The sequence below is a fragment of the Pararge aegeria genome, chromosome 1 (assembly GCF_905163445.1).
Source record: "Pararge aegeria chromosome 1, ilParAegt1.1, whole genome shotgun sequence".
NCBI classification, from domain to species: Eukaryota; Metazoa; Arthropoda; class Insecta; order Lepidoptera; family Nymphalidae; genus Pararge; species Pararge aegeria.
The window spans coordinates 8,521,397-8,542,002 of NC_053180.1; the positions used below are offsets into that span (position 1 = coordinate 8,521,397).

Consider the following 20,606-nt stretch of genomic DNA (forward strand, 5'->3'; position numbering starts at 1 on the left):
ATCTTGTAATCAAACACAAATGAAAACATATATTATAAAGGTTCGATTTTGACACTGGATGCTGCGGGCGGTTTTCTAACTAACAAGTTTCAATGACCGATTACGGCGGTGGTTTCATTTTCATTCATGCTTATCACACAAACATTTTCCAGTTGTGGGAATCGAACCCACGGCCCTGGACTCAGAAAGCAGGGTCGCTGCAAACTGCGCCAATCGGCCGTCAGAGTGTGTGCACAAACACCGATCAATCAATCGATCAAAAATACTTTATTGCACCCAAGAAAAAAAAAAAAAGAGACAAAAACAACAAAGGTACAATTAAATTTGTGTAACAAAGGCGGCCTTATCACTTATAGTGATTTCTTCCAGGCAACCATTATGAGGAATTGACTCACATATAAATAACCGATGTTCTCTCTATTCCCTTCTGTGACGGCAGTTCCGACACGACCAGAAAGAGATCAGGCGAAGGACCGCAGCTAAGACCGTGCTCTCCGAAGCATTCTCCAAACTCCGAGCTGATACTATAAATTTGTTGATAGGAAAACCCAATACTTTTCACTGGCCCGACCCGACAATCGCAAAACACAGGACTTGGTGATCTGCAGCCGAATATGATAACCACTAGACCAAACGAAGCAGTTAAGAACTAGACCGCGGGCGGCACCATGGTATCTACTAAGTAGGTGCACATTACATTTATTTTAATTTTTTTATTTATACACTTTATTTGCACATCACCAAAAGGAAAAGACAATGGACAGGAAAAGAAGAAAAGCACAAAATTTTGATGCACACAGTATTTCGTAATTACGTTACAAGTTGTATAACATGCCGTGTAGTGACAGCAGATCAGAAACAAAACAGTGGTCACCACCCCTCCTCTTCCCGTGAATCTCGTACGAGGCGACTAAGGGAATATAACGGAGAACGGGCAGCAGCATCATCGAGCGAGTCGCAAGGAGCCGCTGGACCCAAGCGCAAAAGACAGTGGCATTTCAAAATTCAAATTCAATTCAAATTCAAACGTCAAGTCCGTGTGTTTTTATTGACTCTACCACAGAAAAAGAAGCCGGCAATAAACTCAGCAGTTGCTCTTTTCCAACATCAACTATTTACATTTTACATTATTTATAACATTCATTTTTCTATCTTGTGAGAGATGAAAGCGGAGCCGGATGCTTCCAAGCAACCTTGTTATTTGGAAATCTACAAAATATAGTTATTTTGTAGATTTCCAAATGTTCTCGAGTGGACGTCTGTTTCTAGGCATAATGATGATTATTTACTAGCGGTTGCCATAAGGCTTTGATGATGACACCATATTACTATAACATTAGGACTTTATAAAATCGTAACAAAGTAAGGAAATTTCGAATAGGAATGTTCAAAATAAAAATCTGCAGCTACATTATTCCCAATGTATTTATTTCCTGCAGTAATTAGCCGGGGCGCTCTCCACAATCCAATTGAGCACAGACGTAATTCTCGTGTTCTTAGCCGGCTCGTTTGATGCGCAGAACGTTCCTGAACTGATAATTCCAGTTATAAACATGGAGCCGGTGTCCGGATCTGGATACAGGAGTGGTCCACCGGAGTCGTCCTATAAACCAAAATTATTGTTAAAAGTTAAAATACCTTTTACCCAAGCTCCAAATTCAGCTTCAATTATAAAATAAAATATAAGGATATGATGTTTCAAGGCACGGGTCCCACAATGAGAAGGGGGTAAGACCGTAGTCCACCTCGCTGGGCCAATGGGGATTGGAGAACTCTCAGGTGTGCAGGTTTCCTCAAGATGTTTTCCTTTACCGTTGAACATGTAAAGGTTAATCGTGAGGAAACCTGAAGGGTAGTGATATTTTAATTGCTTAAAACGCACATAACTTAGAAAAGTTAGAAGTGCGTGCTGCGATTTTACTGGACCCTCCCTGAAAGTGGAGTCGAAATCCTACCCACTGGGCTATCAAAATGAGATCGCGTGGAGATAAAACTAACCTATTTTTTTAGTTTTAAAGCACTTGCGACTCTTGGTCTTCTCGCACTTCGATCATCATATCAAGAATACCTCACAAGAATCTTTTTCTCTAGTAAAGGAAAACTCGCGGAGTACCCATCGCCTCCACATACCTGGCAAGAATCTTTTCCTTTAGTAAAGGTGCAAATTTGTTGCGGCGTCACCGATGGCAAGCGGCTTCGGCAGGCGGACTGGCTTATCACGTCAACATCCACCTTCCTAAGCGCCGGTGCTTTATTACCCCCGAAGAATAAAGTTCCCCAACCTATAATAATAACAAAATATGTTAAACGTAACTATAATAATAACAAAATATGTTAAACGTAAGTTTAAATGTCAATGTGAGATGGTGATAACAAAAAAGAACACCCGGCTAAGTTTTAAGTGGACTTCACCAGGTTTTGACCAGGGCGCGTTCTGAACCTTTAAATATACGAATATGGTTATCGCCATCATCTCGCTACCATGTACCTACACATTTCTCATGTAATCTAGGTACGCATAATAAGTGCCGTACCATCCATGGGCCTACTCGAATAAAGATATTTTTGACGTTATTTTCTTATTACAAGACTATATTTACTTATAATTAAGGATCAAGAGATATTTTTAACTTGTCAGTGCACAGTGCAAACCGCATTACGCTCTCTCATGCCATCATGCCACAATACACAACTGCATATTTGTCGTAATTATATTTTATTATGCATTATATACCTATCTAAGAACCCATAACACAAGCTCCGCTTAATTTGGGACTAGACGTCGGTGTGTGTATTTCGTGATACATTTATTTATTATTTCGTAAAATTTTAAGCAAAGTAAAGTTTTAAGAAAAATATATTTTACTTACGAAGCTCTATTTTATTTGTTATTTTACACTCTATTACATTATGTATAATGAAAAGGAATATTGTGTAAAATAGCTTTATTGCCAATATTTTACATGTACCGGGCGTCTCTTGATGACCAACTTTTTTTTCGGATGCACGGATTTCAATGTACTTTTTTCCAACCAAACTAAACCAAAACCAACCAACCAAAAACCAACTCAGCTCCACGAAAGGGAGACTGTAGCTCTAACCACTAGGCTATTACCACTTCAATGAATTCTTATTCCTTGTGGCTCTCCGCCAATCCACCATCAAAACTACTAGGTATTAGGTATTAGACAATAGACATATGTAGCCGGAAATTCTCTACCATATTTTGTCGACGAAAAGAGATTAAAAAAAATATTACAAAGAAATAAAAAATGTACTAAGTACATACCCAACAACGTTACTTGGGCCCCAGTAAAGTCTTTGTTCAAGAACTTAAAGGGCAAACACACGGGACCAACCATTTCATTAAACTGAATTGGTTTATTTAAACCTAGTACTGCGACGTCGTAATCGTAGTTATTTCTGAAAAAAAAAAAAATACATAAGTAGATATTCTATTAAAACAAAATAAAAGTTCAAATCTGAAATCCGACAACGGGGAAATTAAAATTTTATAGAAACGTAAAACTGGGTCACATAAAATCTTAAAACAAGTAAGTAGCAACAACCTTTAAAAAGCGTCAAACCCTAATTTAAGCTAGCGGTGTTGATCATACTAGGAGTAAGTGACGACCTTCGTGGCGCAGTGGTCAGGGCTGTGATTTTAGCGGGAGTCTTGGGTTTGAACCCCGGCAAAAGAGATTTGGGAAGTATAACTTTTGAATTTTCTCTGGTATGGTCAGATGAAAGCCTGCTGCCGTGGCTGCTTTACCGCCCTGCCGACAAAGATGTGCCGCTAAGCGATTTAGCGTTCCGGTACGACATCGAATGGGTTTAATATAACTGCCATACCCTAAATAGGTTAACCCGTTACTATCTTGGAGATGCTTTGTAGGAAAAATAATAGGATTTAATTTCTAGAACTTTTATTTTATTTATTATTTTTTTAAAGCTTCCGCTCAGCAATAATCATGGTAAGTTATGTTGAATATGATACTTACTTCTCTCTTGCGTTAAGTTTAAAATGTCTTTCGTGTTTTATAACTTACTAGCTGTTGCCCGCGACTTCGTCTGCGTTTGATTTTGTTTTTAAAGTATTCAGTATCGTTAAGCCTTAAATGAGTATAGTAGTATATATATGTATAACATGTGACTGTCAATTAATTAAAGACAAATAATTTGCAATAAAATAAAATTGCGACTATAATTAAAGATCTAAGCTATCCTATCTCTTAAGTTGGAGCAGACTGCTCACGGTGTGCCAATTTAATTTAAAATCGGTTAAGTAGTTTAGGAGTCCATCGCGGACAAACATCGTGACAGGAGATTTATATATATTAAGATTATAATATAGCGAAATTTTATTATAGTATTAACTATTATGTAAAACTTGTGAATATGCTATTCCTATATAATATGCTATTTAAAGTACCTACCTACCTAGATTCTTCGGTAATTTACGCATTAAGGCGTTTTATTTGATATTAAACTAGAAACGTTTATTTTAAATATAATATACATAATTAATTGCGTGTTTTATCTGGCATATTCACCATATCTACTAGTTTATCGTGATGTCAAATAGACATTCGTGATGCAGATATCGCTAACCTAAGAACAATTTTGGAAGCGTAGGTAGAAAATCTCACAGATAGCTTACAGAAGCGGGCACAGTAGCATTAGTACACGATTTGATAGGAATCGAGGATTAAATGGATCTTAAAATAACTGCTTTAAAATTCAAATTTGACTACAATTCTTTAGATTGGGCTTTTGACAGCAAAATCAGAAATACAGGATTTGCGACTCTAAAACGTGTGTCCTCTAACTTTGACGATAGAGAGTTTCATACTTAAAAACTAATGTTCGATGGCGAGCAAGCCAAGGATAAGGGGCGCGTGCCGCAACTACTAGCCCGTATTTAGCCTCATGCAATCTATTTCACTCATTTCCAAACACAACTTTAAGTATATAATGAACAGTGACGGCCCACAAGAGGAGAATTAAATTTACTTGTGAAAAATATAATAAATACCGAAATATTATGTTACTGTTAAGCAAATAACTTAGCAATAGCAATTAGCGTGACAAATCACATCCCAATGAAATCAAAATGAATTACCATCGTTATTTTATAGGCTACTTACAGTTCCTTCACTGGTTACTTACGAATTGTATTGCGGATGTATGCGGATTGTAGAGACTTGGAAGACCTGTTGTGCTGTATCTGCAAAATAGAATTGATCTTAACGAATTACATAACTATTTTCTTCAAAGAATCCTGGCTTTTTTTTTACTATCTAGGTATGTTAATAATTAACTAGAGCAGTCGTGACTGAAAAAAAATATCATCGCTACCAATATAATAGGCATAGTGAATAACAAACAATCGCTAAAATGTCTAATAGTTTTTTTTTTTTTTTTCCACTGTTAAACTTTTTATTTTATATAATATACAAAATTATAAATATAACCTAAAATAAACTATTTAAAAACTAAATAAAATCTAAAACGTCCTCGAAACCACCGCAGCGAGGCACAGTTCCCAAGATGCTGGCAGCATTTCCCCTTTGGATGGCCAAACTAATTCGTTGGCCAAGGTAACTGCCCGCTCTAGGATCACCGGTAGAATTGCAATTAAATTCGCTAAAATTGTATTTATTTATCCATGTACATGTTGATACATGTATCTATTCTGACAGGTGAAACCTATAAAAATAATTTTATACCGCTTGAACTTCGGAAATTTCAGCGTATATCCAGTATTTTGTGATTTTAAAATATCATTGTTATCAATTCCAAAATCAGTAATCTTTAGGTATGGTACAACTTACAAGTACTTACAAAAGCTCTAATTTGCCTATGATGCCAAGAGTATAAAGGGAAATATTTTTTTCGAATATACATATTTGCATTCTATATTGCATTGCATATATATTGATTTCTGCAAAAATAAGATTTTTGGATAGTATTCAAAGGTTTTGTTGAGTACGCACGTTGTAGTAAGTACTTCCAAACATCATAGGGCAGTTTTCAAAATTAGTCATCATGCCTACTTATCTTGTCAGTTAATAAAAAGTTCAAATGTATCTCTGAATATAAAATTTAAAGATATGACCGACTGAGTAATCAACGCACAGTCTAAACCGCTGGCACTTAAACTTAAACGCTCTAAGACATTAATTTTGGAGGGTGTATCTTTATAAAGTGTGTGTCTCAGACAGGATATTTTGAAATTCCACCCCTTAGAGAATTGAGGATGGTAGAGATATTGGGGGTTGAATACTTGTTATAAGTCCGTCCTACATTTCAAAATAACTTATTTTTCTTTAGCATATTTTAATCATTTCGGCTACACCGTCGCAATCATCTATGATTTATGGGTACTAGAATTTTTATTAGAATCAAACATAAAATACCTTAACATTTTACAGGTTAAAGCCATTTTTGTATTTTATTTTTACAAACTTATTTTTGTAATACTTAGACTAAATATTCGCCATCAATGAGTTCCCTATTGCTTCCCAAAAGAAGATATTCACCAAATTTTAATTGGTCCTTTCAAGTGTTATAAGAATTATACTTATCGAAATGTCTTGAAACTTATCATCACCAAAAAAGTTTCGCCTCCTTATTTTAGGAGGCTAGTTGATAAGTAAACGACACGTGCAAAACTTCGATTCAAGTTGCTTTGAGATTTTTTACCTTTTCGATCGCGTTAAAGTTAACTATGGAATGGAATCGAAAGAGAGAGTTAAATTCCAGGCGATAGACAAAATAGAAAATCTTTAACACGGCACTCAGGTATGCCGGCATTAGTTTACATCGAAATATGCAGGGTTAAATAAAAAAACCCAGAACGATCTCGGTCTTGTAGTTTCTATCATTAAAACTAACACATTTGTTCTACAAGTGTTCAAAAATCAGTAGTTTATTTCATATAAAAAAAATTATAAATCATGTTATATCTGTAAAGTAACATTACACTGTGAAACCAAATACATGTCTCTGTTGCCAAACAACTGCGAGCACGCACGATAGAGTCGTGGTTCGCGCTGTTGCCGATTTTACAAGTAGAGTATCTCCGCAAAATATTTTCGAGTTAAAACAAAGTTGTTGAACAAAAGTTGTCAGTTTTAATGTATACAACTGTATCGTTTTTTTTTTAAACCTTGTATACTCATATATATACCTATATATATTTTGAAAATAACTTACCTCTGTTATGAACTCCAGCCACAACTATTAGCTCAGATAATTGCTTGCCTGCTACGCAATGTGCTGCGGTTACCACGTAGTATTGGGAAATGATCGTAGCACCACATTTGATATCTTCAGCGCTGGCATATACTATTCCAGCCATCATAGGGTATTCGTAGGGAGAAGTTTCTTGTCCGCCAACAATACGGTTCTGTTGACAATTGTTACAGTAATTTTATAAAGTGGGTAATTAACCAAACTTTTGATAACTATTCAGATATTTTATTATTTTGATTAGGATTTTACAAATAGAAACGGAAACGGACATAAAATAGTGATATCTGCATATCGTCTGAGAAAAGTACACAAATCCTTTGTGGGGATGGGTATATGCTTTTATAACATGTTACCGAAGGTAATATTAGATCTACCTTTACCTTTTTTTAAGTTTAAACAATATATTAAAACACATTTAATAAATCGTGGTTACTACACGATTGATGAATTCCTAAACGAAAAGGCTGCTTGGAAGCAGGCCACTCCGCTCTCATCTCTCACAAAACAGAAAAATTCTAAAGATTGTTAAAGTTTAAAATGATGTTGGAAAAGAGCAATCTGCTGAGTTTCATGCCGGCTCTTCTCAGTGGAATCTGCCTTTCGAACCGATACCGGTAGAGTCACTACAAACAGACTTGACGTTTCATAAGTGCTTATTAATTAGGACTAATTGAAATAAATGAATTTTGAATTTTGAATTCTTTTTTTAAATACTGTAATAATTATTAATTAGTTAATAGATAGTTTTCAAGAAACAATTAAAATAATATTTGATTAATAACCAGCCCTGGGCCTCTTCTCATGGCGAGCTTTCGCGCTCGCCCCACTCCCCCGGTGACGCCGTAGCAACCCCTCAGGTGGTTATCGGCAAATGTCCATCCGAAAAATGATACCCTTCGGTCCTACATGGACTCGAACGATGTAAATATACCTCCTGGGGTCTTAGTCGTTAATCATAATACAACGGTCAGATGCATTTTGGGACTTCAATCCTAACTATACAATATTATAAGAGCGAAAGTATGTTTGTTTGCCCTTCCTACAATTCCTAACTAAGCAACCGATAGACTTAATTTTTGACATAGAGTCAGTTAAAAAGATATAAATAAATAAATATACTACGACAATACACACATCGCCATCTAGCCCCAAAGTAAGCGTAGCTTTATTATGGGTACTGAGATAACTGAAGAATAATGTTACAGTAAATTTATAAAGTGGGTAAATAATTAAACTTTTGATAACTATAAAATGTTCATGACATTGAATTGGTGGGTATTTTGATATAAATAGGACTGCTGATTATCGATGCACCTCAGTCCTACATGGACTCGAACGATGTAAAGATACCTCGCGGTGTCTTAGTCGTTTATCAATATGTTATGAATAATATACATAAATACTTATAATACAGATAAACAGACAAGCCCTGAAAAACACTCATGTTCATCACACAAACATTTTGTAGTTGTGGGAATTGAGCCTTGGACTCAGAAAGCAGGGTCGCTGCCCACTGCGCCAGTCGTTCCTTACTAAGGCTAGGAAAGTAAAATAGGCTTACTATTGGTACTGAAAGAACATCAAATTCCCAAAAACTAAATGCGCGTATCACGCAAATAACGTATAAAAAATTTACGTTTTTTATTCGTTATTTGCGTGATACGCGCATAAAACAAAATACATAACGGCAAACAGACACACAGACAAATAGACAATAAGTTTGACTCAATGGAGTTTCAGGACATCAAGTCACTTATGATTGAAAATAAATAAATAAATAAAAGTTCGAAAATTTCATTTTATAACGTCTCCCATTTCTTTTTTTTTGCAAAAATCTTTAATATTCAGACACAGCTGGTATATGATATTATTCTCTTACCGTCTTCTTATATCCACAGCTACAAGTTGGAGCACTGCTCTGAGCATACAGGTCACATCTAAACCTGCCTTGGCCACTTTGCGATCTAAGACCTGTAATAACTTGCTTTGTATAAAACCGTTTAAATCCCGTTCTCATCCGACTAATTAAGTGGTAGAATACTTCAGCATTACTAATTCCATCAATCTGTTGTTGCAAGAACGATTAAAATTGGTTTACGTATCCGTGGTTATATCTGCTGCCAAGCAACATTCAGGTTGATACACATGACGACAGTTTGTCGGAGGTGTTCCTTGCATGCCATGAAAAGTGGTGTTTATAGGCGACGGTTTTCCACTTACCATCAGGTGGGCAATCTGCTTGGTCCGTCAATTATTACGATAGACCTATGACTATGACCTGATTGAATGAATATGGATGGATTTAAAAGACTTATTTAGTCGCGGTTTTTTTCGCTCTTCTACATATCCGTGCAAGATTTATTATGATAGTATTTTTTTTTTGTTATCCACTCATTCTCACTTGGGTTGTAAGTGTTGACGCAATCTATGATGGCATCGGGCTAACCTGTTAGAAAGTAGATATTGCAGTTGTAGTGGCGTGCGTTTCATACATGCACAAAAGCACTGTATACCCTAAAATTGATATGTAGCTCGTATAGAAGAATTATATGCCTTTTTATGTAATTTTCCATACCTTGGTAAGAAACCCAGTGCACGCCACCGGGCAGTTGTTTTAAACCCATACAGTTGTTTTAAACCCATTTCCCTAATCATATTCTACGCGACATCGTAACGGAACGCTAAATCGCTTAGCTTAGCGGCACTTAGTCGTGGTGGTATCTAGCCACGACGGAAACCTGACCAGACCAGAGAAAATTCATAAATTATAAATTCCCAAATTGCCAATCGGATTTGAACCCGGGACCTCCAATGTAAACCACAGCCCCACAGAATAAAGAAAATACAGAGAAACAGTGAAACTGCCCCGCGCACGTCAAACTTCACATCCGCGGAATGTTGCTAGCTTACAATTTTTTCCCATTTTCCCCATTTTATAGCAAACGTTTAGAACATTAAAGGTAAAATAATTACTGCCAACTGTTCGACGTTCAACGGTATTCGAGAATCACTAAAGTGGAGTGGTTTCAGTGGCGTGCACTTCATACATGCACAAAACCACTGCCTACCCTAAAATTTATATATAACACGTATAGAAGGAGAACTTTTGCCCTTTTCATGCAATTGACCTGCTGAATGCATACCCTGGTAAGGAACCCGGTGCACGCCACTGAGTGGTTTATGATTCTTCAATATTAGTCGGTACACGGTTTCTGTATCTTCATTCTGTGCACAGAGCATACCACTGAGCTGGGAGGTCAAAAAATTAGTAGCAGTTACTTATTTAAAAAAAAAAACTAACCTGCAACTATCTCTACGCCAGTTGAAACTGCGCTGACCGTTCCTGAGCCACAATAGTAATCTGCTGCTTGCAGCGTCCGATCTCCGCTTGACGAAATCAAGAAGCGATCTACGCTACATGATGAGCTCTGCAGATTATGTTTTGTTTTATAAATGAGACTTTATTAAATTATAAAATAAAATTTAAAATTTCCTGACTTGCAATACAGTATATATTATTCCACTAGTTATAAGAGATGCCCTTTGAAATTTATAACCATATTGAGGGAAAAATTCGCAATTTTGTGATGACAGCCATCTTGGAATTGAAATTTGTTACAGTGTATATAGTATGCTTCTAGTCAAGCTCTTTCATTTGATACCCACAGAAAGCGAGTTGTGAACAAAAAACCGTAATTGGCCATTTTGCGGCGGCGGCCATCTTGGATTAAAATCTATCTTCATTTGATTTCCACATTTAGTGAGTTGTGAAAATATATGTAAAACTCAATTTTGTAGAGGCGGCCATTTGGACCGATTTTCATCAAACATAGCTAACAACACTCCGAGCTAATTCACCGTTCAAACAAAAAAAAAAAAATTCATTCATACACACACACACACACACGCGCGCGCGTTAAATTAATAACACCCCGTCGCGCGTCGTCGGATTTGCGTCGGGGGTTAAAAATAATATAAGGTAGTTGTAGTTGTCCTTTTATGATTCATATTACCCCTAATCAGATGTTTACCTGTGGTAGACCGATTTCACAGTCTAGTCTGCAGTTGTATCCAGAGGGACAAGTTCCTATCCATCGGCATATTGATCCAGATGGGTAGTAATTGGGGTAGTTTGGACTCGAAATTTGGTATAAAACACCCGGTCGCACCTGTAAAAAAACATGGTCTTGAATAGATGTTTTAACATTCTTTTCATGATTATCAGCCGTGGATAACATTTTTGAATCGTGCACCTTGAAATGGGGGGCGGAAGGAAGTGGTAGTGGTAGTAAAGAGGCAGTGTCCCCCGTCCTCTGTGTAATTTAAAAAAATATATAGTTTACCTTTATTATATTTTCATTACAGGTTCAGAGTACACACAGATGACAGTCGGTAAAAGCAGTCACAAAAGTTCAAAAGAATAAATACGCAAGAGCGGCGTAATACAGAGTCCTTCTGAATTATCAAAATACTATTTTTTGATAATCTACAATAGTAACGGAACTAATGACACTTAGTTTAAGATGGCGACATATAGTAATCTCGATATTACACAAAAATAATAATTTCACTAAATTGTAATTAAAATCATTTTTTTTATCAATTTTCTTCATAGCTCCATAAAATCGAACCGTTTTAATAATTATTTCATATTAAAACCTCTAATAACCGATTCGGTGCAGACGAAGTTGCGCGGGTCAGCTAGTCGTAAATAAAACACAAATGTAGTAATGTTAAATAAAACACGCGTATCTAATATCGATAAGAGCCTTTTGTCGATTTACTCGAAATAAGGTCTACATTACGCGTGTGTGATGAAAATGTAATTACCTACTACCATTCTGCTAACAGGTGAGGCCGCTGCCATCTTAGACTGTTTGCATCATTAGTTTATTACCAGATAAGTTAAGAATATAAAAAGAAACCTATTCAAAGTCAAAGTCAAATATTTCTTTCTTCAAATAGGCACATAGATGGCACTTTTGATGCGTTATTATATACAAAATGTGTACATAGCAGTGAGTAGTGATGGCGATAACTACAATCGTAAACTTAAAACTAAAGCTACGAGGGTTCCGATTGCGCCCTGGTCTAAGAAGAAGCCCACAAAAAACTTAGCCGGGTGTTCTTTTTGTTATCACCATCTCACATTGTCATTAGAAAGTATTTAAGAAGCAACCTGGTTAGAGCAATTGTTGACACCCAAACTTTTTTATCGTTTACGTAATCCTTTATACTATAATAGGACTTTTCTATAAGCTTTCGCTTAATACAAACTTTGAACTTCTTTAGTGACATCTCCAAGAAAATCAACCGGTAATTTATTGTAAAATTGTATACAATTTCCTTTAAATGAATTGCTTATTTTGTGTAGTGTAGTGTACTGCACTGCAAGTTTATTTTTGCTTCTAACGTTCAAATTATTGCAGTCACATTTTCTTTTAAATTTTGATATATTTTTTTTAATTATTTTGACCCGATCTGGGAATCGAACCTAGGCCACAGGACCAACAAGGCAGTTCATTTTCATTTTCCATTTTCATTTCGTAAAAAATACTTTATATCTTGCGTCATGCGTAGAAAATCGTTTCACAGCTGATCATAAAGAAAAAAATTTAAAACGCTTGGACACACTAAAAGCTAAAAAGTGGAACACCCACTGACTGGCTTATGACGAAATCTCAGGAACTATAAGGCCTCCGTAATTAAAATTTAGAAGGCTTAATAAGGCCTTTGATTTGATTGAATCTTAACAATGAATAATTGTTAAGATTCTTTACAATGAATAATTTTTACTTAAAAATTATTCATTGTAAAGTCAACAGCTCCTGAGGATGCTCCGGTTTCGGAGCGAAACTTGCGTAATGTACCCTACATTGCCGAAGATCTGTTTGGTGTAGAATATAAGGTTTGAAGAAATTATAAATTACACCATACAGATTCTCCTGTATTTCACGCAGTATAGCAAATTAAGCTTAATTTTAGTAGCTTAGTTTTAGTTTAAGTAACGCCTGCTTCTATCCAATTAAATTGAAGCAGTTTAAGGAACTACTATTTGCATTAAGTACTTTATAATTGGAATGTACGTACATTTGTGCTGAAATCGCAGTTGGTGTTTTGTGTATGCGACCAATGGAACAGCAAAACTATAACGAATATGCTTTGATACATCTGAAAAATTACGAAAATAATTAAAAAACTCAAACATTCACGGGAAGCTGGGAAAAACCTCTATTATAAGGATAATCTTTTAAAAATATATAAAGGATAGTTTATATCTATAAATAATAATAAATATTTTTATTCAACAAGAGAAAAGAGAAAAAAAATTGAATAAATAAATAAATACAATAATTTAGGAGTATGTTTGCTTCGTTGCGGTCAACGTGTCACCTACTCAGCAGCCGCAGCACCATGGCAGTAAGCAACTGCAAAGGAATACTACACCGCTGATTTTCTGTAGGGACCCAAATCTCAATAATTTATGATTACAATAATTAATATATAATATATAATAATTAATTCTTGCTAATTATTGCGAAAACCACAGCATCACGTGGCGCGTCTTCTATTATTATATATAATAATACTATGAGTACATATTCTTATAAATTTTAAGATATCAAAGCGGACATTTTACTTGTGAGAAAGCAGTGCTGATCACCACTCGTATAAAAAATACGGGGGAAAATTTGGTAACTTATAATTATTTCCAAATTTTTCTCTGGTCTGGTGGCAGGCCTTAACTAGTTACTACCGTAGGCTTGTGAACAAAGATATGTCGCGAAGCGATTTGCGTGCGTACTATCAGGTTAGCCCACTACCATCTTCAACTGCAATATTACCTTTTTTTTTTTATTTTTTGTTTTTTTTCCTTACATTATACATTAAGTAATATATAATAATCAATATATATTTGTGCAACCCTCTCAAGCGCAAAAATCTTCCATAATGAAGATTAGCGTAATGTAATTGAGATCTAAACAACCATGTATTTTTTATTTATAATAAACAGATTTAAATTTTTTTTTTTTTTTTTTTATTTACCACCAGATAATATTGCAAAGGTTAACTTGTAGTGCATTAAAGATATATATCAACCATCTATATACTATGCCACAGCCTACGGCGATTCGCTTTTCAGTCGCTTTTAAACCGGCGACATTTTTAATTTATAGTGATAATTAACGGAGGCAGCAGGTGGCCACTTGCCGGTGACTTCGTCCGCGTTTGTACAACATTCAATAAATAATGTCTTTACCGTCTTCTTACGAACAAGTGTGTGAACAACAAGTTCTTGTTGAAAAACAATAAAAACAGGTGCAAGATATGCACTAAACATTAAATACTTTAAGTAACTTTTACAACTAAGAATATTCTTCATCGTGACTCTACTGCTACGCTACAAGTTGGTATTTTAAAGTCGATCTTCAACGGCGTCGTTAGTTTTTTTAAGTTTTTGTGTGTTTCCCCCACAACTACAAAATACAACACACCAAACTTTTATTGGTTTCTTTGCATTGTATGTGGGGTTTGATGCCCATTTTTTTAATAATTAATGAAATCAAGCTTTTGAAAACTATTTCTTTGCACGATTCCTGTATTGAATACTCACCCTGTATTCTTAGAGTAGGTAGTTATTATTATTTTACAATGTCAGTAGTTATTACTATTTTACAATAGTCATTTCACTTCACTTCCACTTGAATTGCCAACTATGTACCCAGTGTCTAATTGAAGTTTAATCCAGCTACTATCAAATCCATTTTATCAAGATTAGTTAGTATCTACTGATGAATTTAAATTTATCAATGATGTCATCTTGATTATTTTGGCAAATTTATCAAGAAAGTAAACAAAAATACCTAAAGCGCCGTTTTGTTCCGAAGTCTAACAACCTTTTGTTTACGAAGTGTCTCTTCATTACGGCAGTCTTTTCTCAGGTTCCTAGTGTAGGTTCACATAGAGAAGCTATCATCAGTATCAACATCTCTAACATTGGAGGATGGGAGAGCAAACGCGGGAAATTATTACATAGATGGAAAAGTAACTATTATCTGCAGCAGGAAATCCCAATCTGGGCGCCACAGTGCCCTGGGGCTCCGTAGGAAGTACAGAGATACACAGCAAGGTGTACTACTTAACTTTTAAGTTAAACGTTTTGAATCCCTGATCTACAGTACAAAAAAACGGGGCAAATTCATTATGAACTTCCAATTTCATTCAGTTAAGTCAAATATTGTTGTTTGAGAAATATTCGTAGTCATGTTTTGTTTACCATGGCAAGTTAGGCCTTGACTGTCATTTCACCAAGTTAATATTATGCTATCCTAGATTCTGTTACAGGTATGGCATATACCTACCTATAATAAATTCATTCCCCTAATCAGCTTCTACGCGGCATCGTACCGAAACGCTATATCTCTTGGCGGCACGTCTTTGTCATTAACTTTATGATTAAGTTTATTTATATTCGATAACGGTAAGCAAATCATAAATCGGTTCTTGATAATAATATTTAATCTATAGAACAATAATGCCAAAGTGACTAGATAAGTTCTACTCGGGAGAAATAAAAGGAACCTTATCCATAAAGAACCAAGTATAAAAATTATTAAGGCACGGCAACAAAAATCATCAATGTCGATGAAGTTGCTATAGCAGATAGAATCGAAATCTGCCATAATTATTAATCGAATTGCGCCAGGTGAAAATCCCAACCTACCCTACGATAATATAATGTCAACAAATATTTAAATAAATAAAAATAAAATTACAATTTAATTTATAAGTATTTATACTAAATAAAAAAATGCAGTTGACTTACAATTTTTGCCGTATAGTTCGCCTTCCAGACAAGACAAGAATGTATAACAATTAAATGATGGAAGCAGCTAATAAAGGCAAACTACGTAAACATCAAACCTACAAATTGCTACACTTGTGCAAATGTACTTCAAAAAGTATATTTATTATTGCTAACCGTGAAAAGATACTGTCTATTTAGTCATTGTATTCAATATATATCTTTAAGTATACCTGTGGAGTCATGAAAACTTTATCATATTCACTCACAATAAAACATAGTTTTAACTACTCATTTAATAGTAAGAATGAGTAGGTATTCTTTTTATGTTTGTTCAAAATGATAACAACGATAACACGGACAAAATTATTACATCCATCGACTCGGCAGCTCTTACTAGATTCTATCCCGACACAGTTTAATTACACTTAGTTATTAAAAAATAAAAAGTTATATTTCTTGTCACTGTTACCATTAAATACGAGTATGTCGTGCGGATGGAGATGTGCGTAATAAATTGCTTCAAATGTCTCATTACCACAACAAGTGATATAAAACAGTAGGACGGTACAAATCGCTGCAATACTTTGCATAGATAACAGCATTTTCATTGTCGACATATTAGCTGTTATATATTTCAGGAAAAGTGTCCTCGACATTTAAGACGCGACGTTAAATTGAACCTTAACTTTTCAGGAATAATAATTTCATCAATTTACACCCAGATACATACACCGTCCTTAAATGAAAATAATATTTTTGTTTTTTTGCAATATTACCACCATAAAATCTGAAGATAATTTTCGGAGACGAAGCACTATACACGGAGATTAGTTGATCGCTCGCGATCAGTATAGATACTCTTAAGAATTCATGTGAAAAGTGAGTGGAAAGTAGGTAGTCTATTTTCCTAATAAACCCTTAAGTTGGAATTTATTTAAATACTTTCATGAATTTATTTTATCAATCATTTTACGTGTAGATTAATGACGTGAACTAGGTTTATGTCACTTATTCTGTTATGTACTTACTTACTTTTCAATATAAAGGTGTGCCTCGTTGTCGTATTCATTTACGATAACGACTTTATTTCTACCTTCTTAATAAACTAGAGCCTATGAGCCATGCTTGATGCAATAATATTATATCCATCTATTGTATCTCTGACTCGTTGCTTTAGTGGTGAGCATGTTCCTAAATTCGAATCCCGCGTCGAGAAATGTAAGGTACCTATTGTGTACTCCCTATTAAAGAATTTTCAGTACCAGCTCGAAGTTAAGAAATTGGCTGAGTTAACCACCGCGCCTCGTAAAACATGTAAAACTGTCAGTCCCGGTTACTATCACTTTGGTAGGTATATAAGGTAATAGTCGTTAAAGCCCACCACCCACATTGTAGCAGCGTTGTGGGTCTATGCTTTAAAACCGTGTCTTCTATGAAAGGCGAGGCCTTTTTTTTTTTTTTTTTTTTTTGTCGTGGTGGAAAAGCTTTATGGCTACCTCTGTCCTTTTGGGCAGGACAAAGGTTATGTGGGACTCGTTTACCCGAACTAAAAACCACCACGGCATGTCCCTCTCGTTGGATTTATTGGACGTCCGGGGAACCCGTTGTACACTTCCCAGACGTCTACCAACAACCCCAGCTGATTGCCAGGGCTACTAAGCAAAGGAGGAGGTGATCAGGACAGCTTGACCCCCCTCAGACAGCAGGGAGACTCGTATAGGGACGGGTAGCTAGCCCAATAACTACCCGCCGCCTCCCAGGGCAAGCAGACGTGCGGCATATTCCCGCCGTCTCCTTCCCCCCCGTCTACGCCGGAGCGGATGTGCGTTTACAGCTTCTTCACGCATCCGCTCCGCGGCCTCCTTCTGCGAGATAACTTCTTCGCAAAAGTCAACCACAGCTTCCCAAGACCTCTCGCTGCTCAGCATGGCAAATACAACGCTGGACAGCGAGAGGTCCCATGAAAGGCGAGGCCTGTGCCCAACAGCGGGACTTTAATAGTCTGCTGGATAATAACTCTATCTTTTCTTTATACTAGGCCTACTAGAAATACCTAAATAATTTAGTAAGAACGATGTTTTTGACGACCTCACTGGCGCAACGGTGAGCGCTGTGATTTTAAGTAGTATTTCGATTCCCGGCATTTGGGAATTTATAATTTCTGAATTTTATCTGGTCTGGTCTGGTGGGGGATTTTGGCCGTGGCTAGTTACCACCCTACCCAAAAAGACGTGCCGCTAAGCGATTTAGTGTTCCGGTGCGATATTTATCGAAACCGATTAGGGGTATGACTACCATTATACTCCTCAACAGGTTAGCTTGCCGCTAACATCTTAGACTGCATCATCACTAACTACCAGGTGAGATTGCAGTCTAGGGCTAACTTATTGTAGAAAAAAATTAAATCGTAGAGTCATTAATTCTTAACCTATGTTGATTAAGGTTTTTCTATGAAGATATTAAGAATCAGCTATCCCGGCTAATATAGGCAGGAGACAAATATTTTATCCCTTTTTCAAGGGATAAAATTTACGTGTCCACCTGCCAAAGCACGGCAACCGGGTATAGGATAAGTGTACCCCTGTTTATTATCATATTTCACTAGCGCCAATGCTCAGAGAGTTGATAAAACTGTGGGAGAAGATACAATTTCTACTGGACTGTGTTGTCCATTCCCGTAGGTATCTCAGAGCCGTTTAAACCTTCGGTTCGGTTATTACCACTAACATGACATCAGCCCTTCACAACGTATTAGAGTACCCTCCACGCTGGTCCATAATATTCTAAATAAAAATACTGCTCAGACTGAATCTCTGTATCCTTCCGTCTAGTGGGAGGCTACAGCCACTTTCCGTTAACATGCCGAGTAGAAACCAACTAAACTCTATTTTATCTTACTTGTTTACCAACTGTAAACAAACTTTTTGTTACTTTTTAGTGTAAAGTTTATTTTGAAGTTGTTAAGAAAATAATGAAAACACACTTACATAAAGAAAATCTTGATTTATTACGTTTGTTTCTTAATAACATATGTACTTTACACTAAAAAGTTCTGAATTTAAACAATAAAATTAAAGGACAAGTTAGATAAAATGGAGTTTATTGGAGAGTTTACAACAACTGCCATACCCCTGACAGATTAGCCCACTACTTACTATAAATCTAGTCTGTATCAGGTGAGATTGCAGTCAAGGGATAACTTGTAGTTGAATAAAAACAAAGTTAATAGACTACGGATAAGGTATAAGTCAAATATGACTTCCTTTCCTGTAAAGCGTTTTTATGCATATTATGATCATTTCGAGTATGACCTTTTGTTCTAGGAAGTAAATACATAGCACGTAACTTAATTTAAAGTCTGCACGGCTACATAAGTAGTTCGAATATTTTCTCCGACACGTACGAAGCTGTGAAGATTTTAGGTCAACGAGAAGTTACCTATAGTGTGTTGGATGAAAACACTGACGTAATTCCATTGTTGTTATTGGATGTTGGTGGTTTTTTTTTTAATAATAACCAAAAGAATCTGGATCTCCGAAGAACTCATTTTATTTAGGCAATACATTTTTTTTTAATTAATTCAAATGTTAATAATTAATTATAACATAGATAATAAGTGGAATAAACTTATTCTTGACGTCGATGCACGATGGGTGGATAAAATAAGTATAATATAGTTGACGTCATGCAGGTAATATTAATTTCAATTTAAGTCAAAGCGCGTGCCGAAGCACATCTCACACTACCTACCTAATAGGTAAAATTAAAAAAAATTTAAACGTGCCAGATCAGGATGCAAGAAGTGGCAAAAAGCACCTATCGATAAAAATAATTTGGGATATTTTCGAAACAACATTAATATATCGATATAATATCAGTAACTTATGTTACTTTATTTAGAAATTCAGGTATCCTCTTTCTAAATAGCTTTGTTTTAATTTTCTCAACGTTTCTCTTGGATGAATTCCAGGTATGGCGTTACATACTTTTAATTTAATTCTGAACGTTTCTTTTGGATTTTCGCACGTTTAATAAACGTAACATAATGTCTGAATAGATCAGCAGTGGGTCTTTAAATGTCTTTAAAGAAATCGCGACCTGTTTAATGGCGAATTATCACAATTCCCTCAATATGATTATCAAATGAATACTGGCCAAACGGCTAGTAGCATTTTATACTATATATTAAAAATTCGGAGGCTTTTAAATTTTACATTTATAAATTGATTATCCACGTGTGCTGCCTAAGAGGCCAGTCATACACAATATTCTTCCAAAATACCGATATTTAGTTGATTATAAAAAAATAATAATAATAAATAAATATACTAAAACAATGCACACATCGCCATCTAGCCTCAAAGTAAGCGTAGCTTGTGTTAAGGCTACTGAGATCACTGATGAATATTTTTATGAATAATATGCATATAAACACCCATACACTGAAAAACATTCATGCTCATCACACAAACATTTTCCAGTTGTAGGAATCGAACCCACAGCCTTGGACTCGGAAAGCAGGGTCGCTGCAAACTGTGCC

The 20,606-nt window shown here is 35.7% G+C and overlaps 1 protein-coding gene across 1 annotated transcript in view; it reads right to left on the bottom strand.

The window, feature by feature from the left end:
- Positions 1-1,407: 1,407 nt before the first annotated feature.
- LOC120623504 (plectin-like) overlaps positions 1,408-20,606 on the bottom strand; it is a 32,677-nt gene continuing 13,478 nt past the window's right edge. Inside the window, exons 15-23 of the mRNA XM_039889553.1 lie at positions 14,754-14,770; positions 11,289-11,426; positions 10,559-10,685; positions 9,137-9,228; positions 7,219-7,411; positions 5,170-5,227; positions 3,290-3,423; positions 2,131-2,282; positions 1,408-1,603 (exon numbers count right to left, since the gene is read on the bottom strand). Of these exons, the coding sequence (XP_039745487.1) occupies positions 1,427-1,603; positions 2,131-2,282; positions 3,290-3,423; positions 5,170-5,227; positions 7,219-7,411; positions 9,137-9,228; positions 10,559-10,685; positions 11,289-11,426; positions 14,754-14,770 (1,088 nt within the window). The 3' untranslated portion in view covers positions 1,408-1,426. The remainder of the gene's footprint in view (positions 1,604-2,130; positions 2,283-3,289; positions 3,424-5,169; positions 5,228-7,218; positions 7,412-9,136; positions 9,229-10,558; positions 10,686-11,288; positions 11,427-14,753; positions 14,771-20,606) is intronic.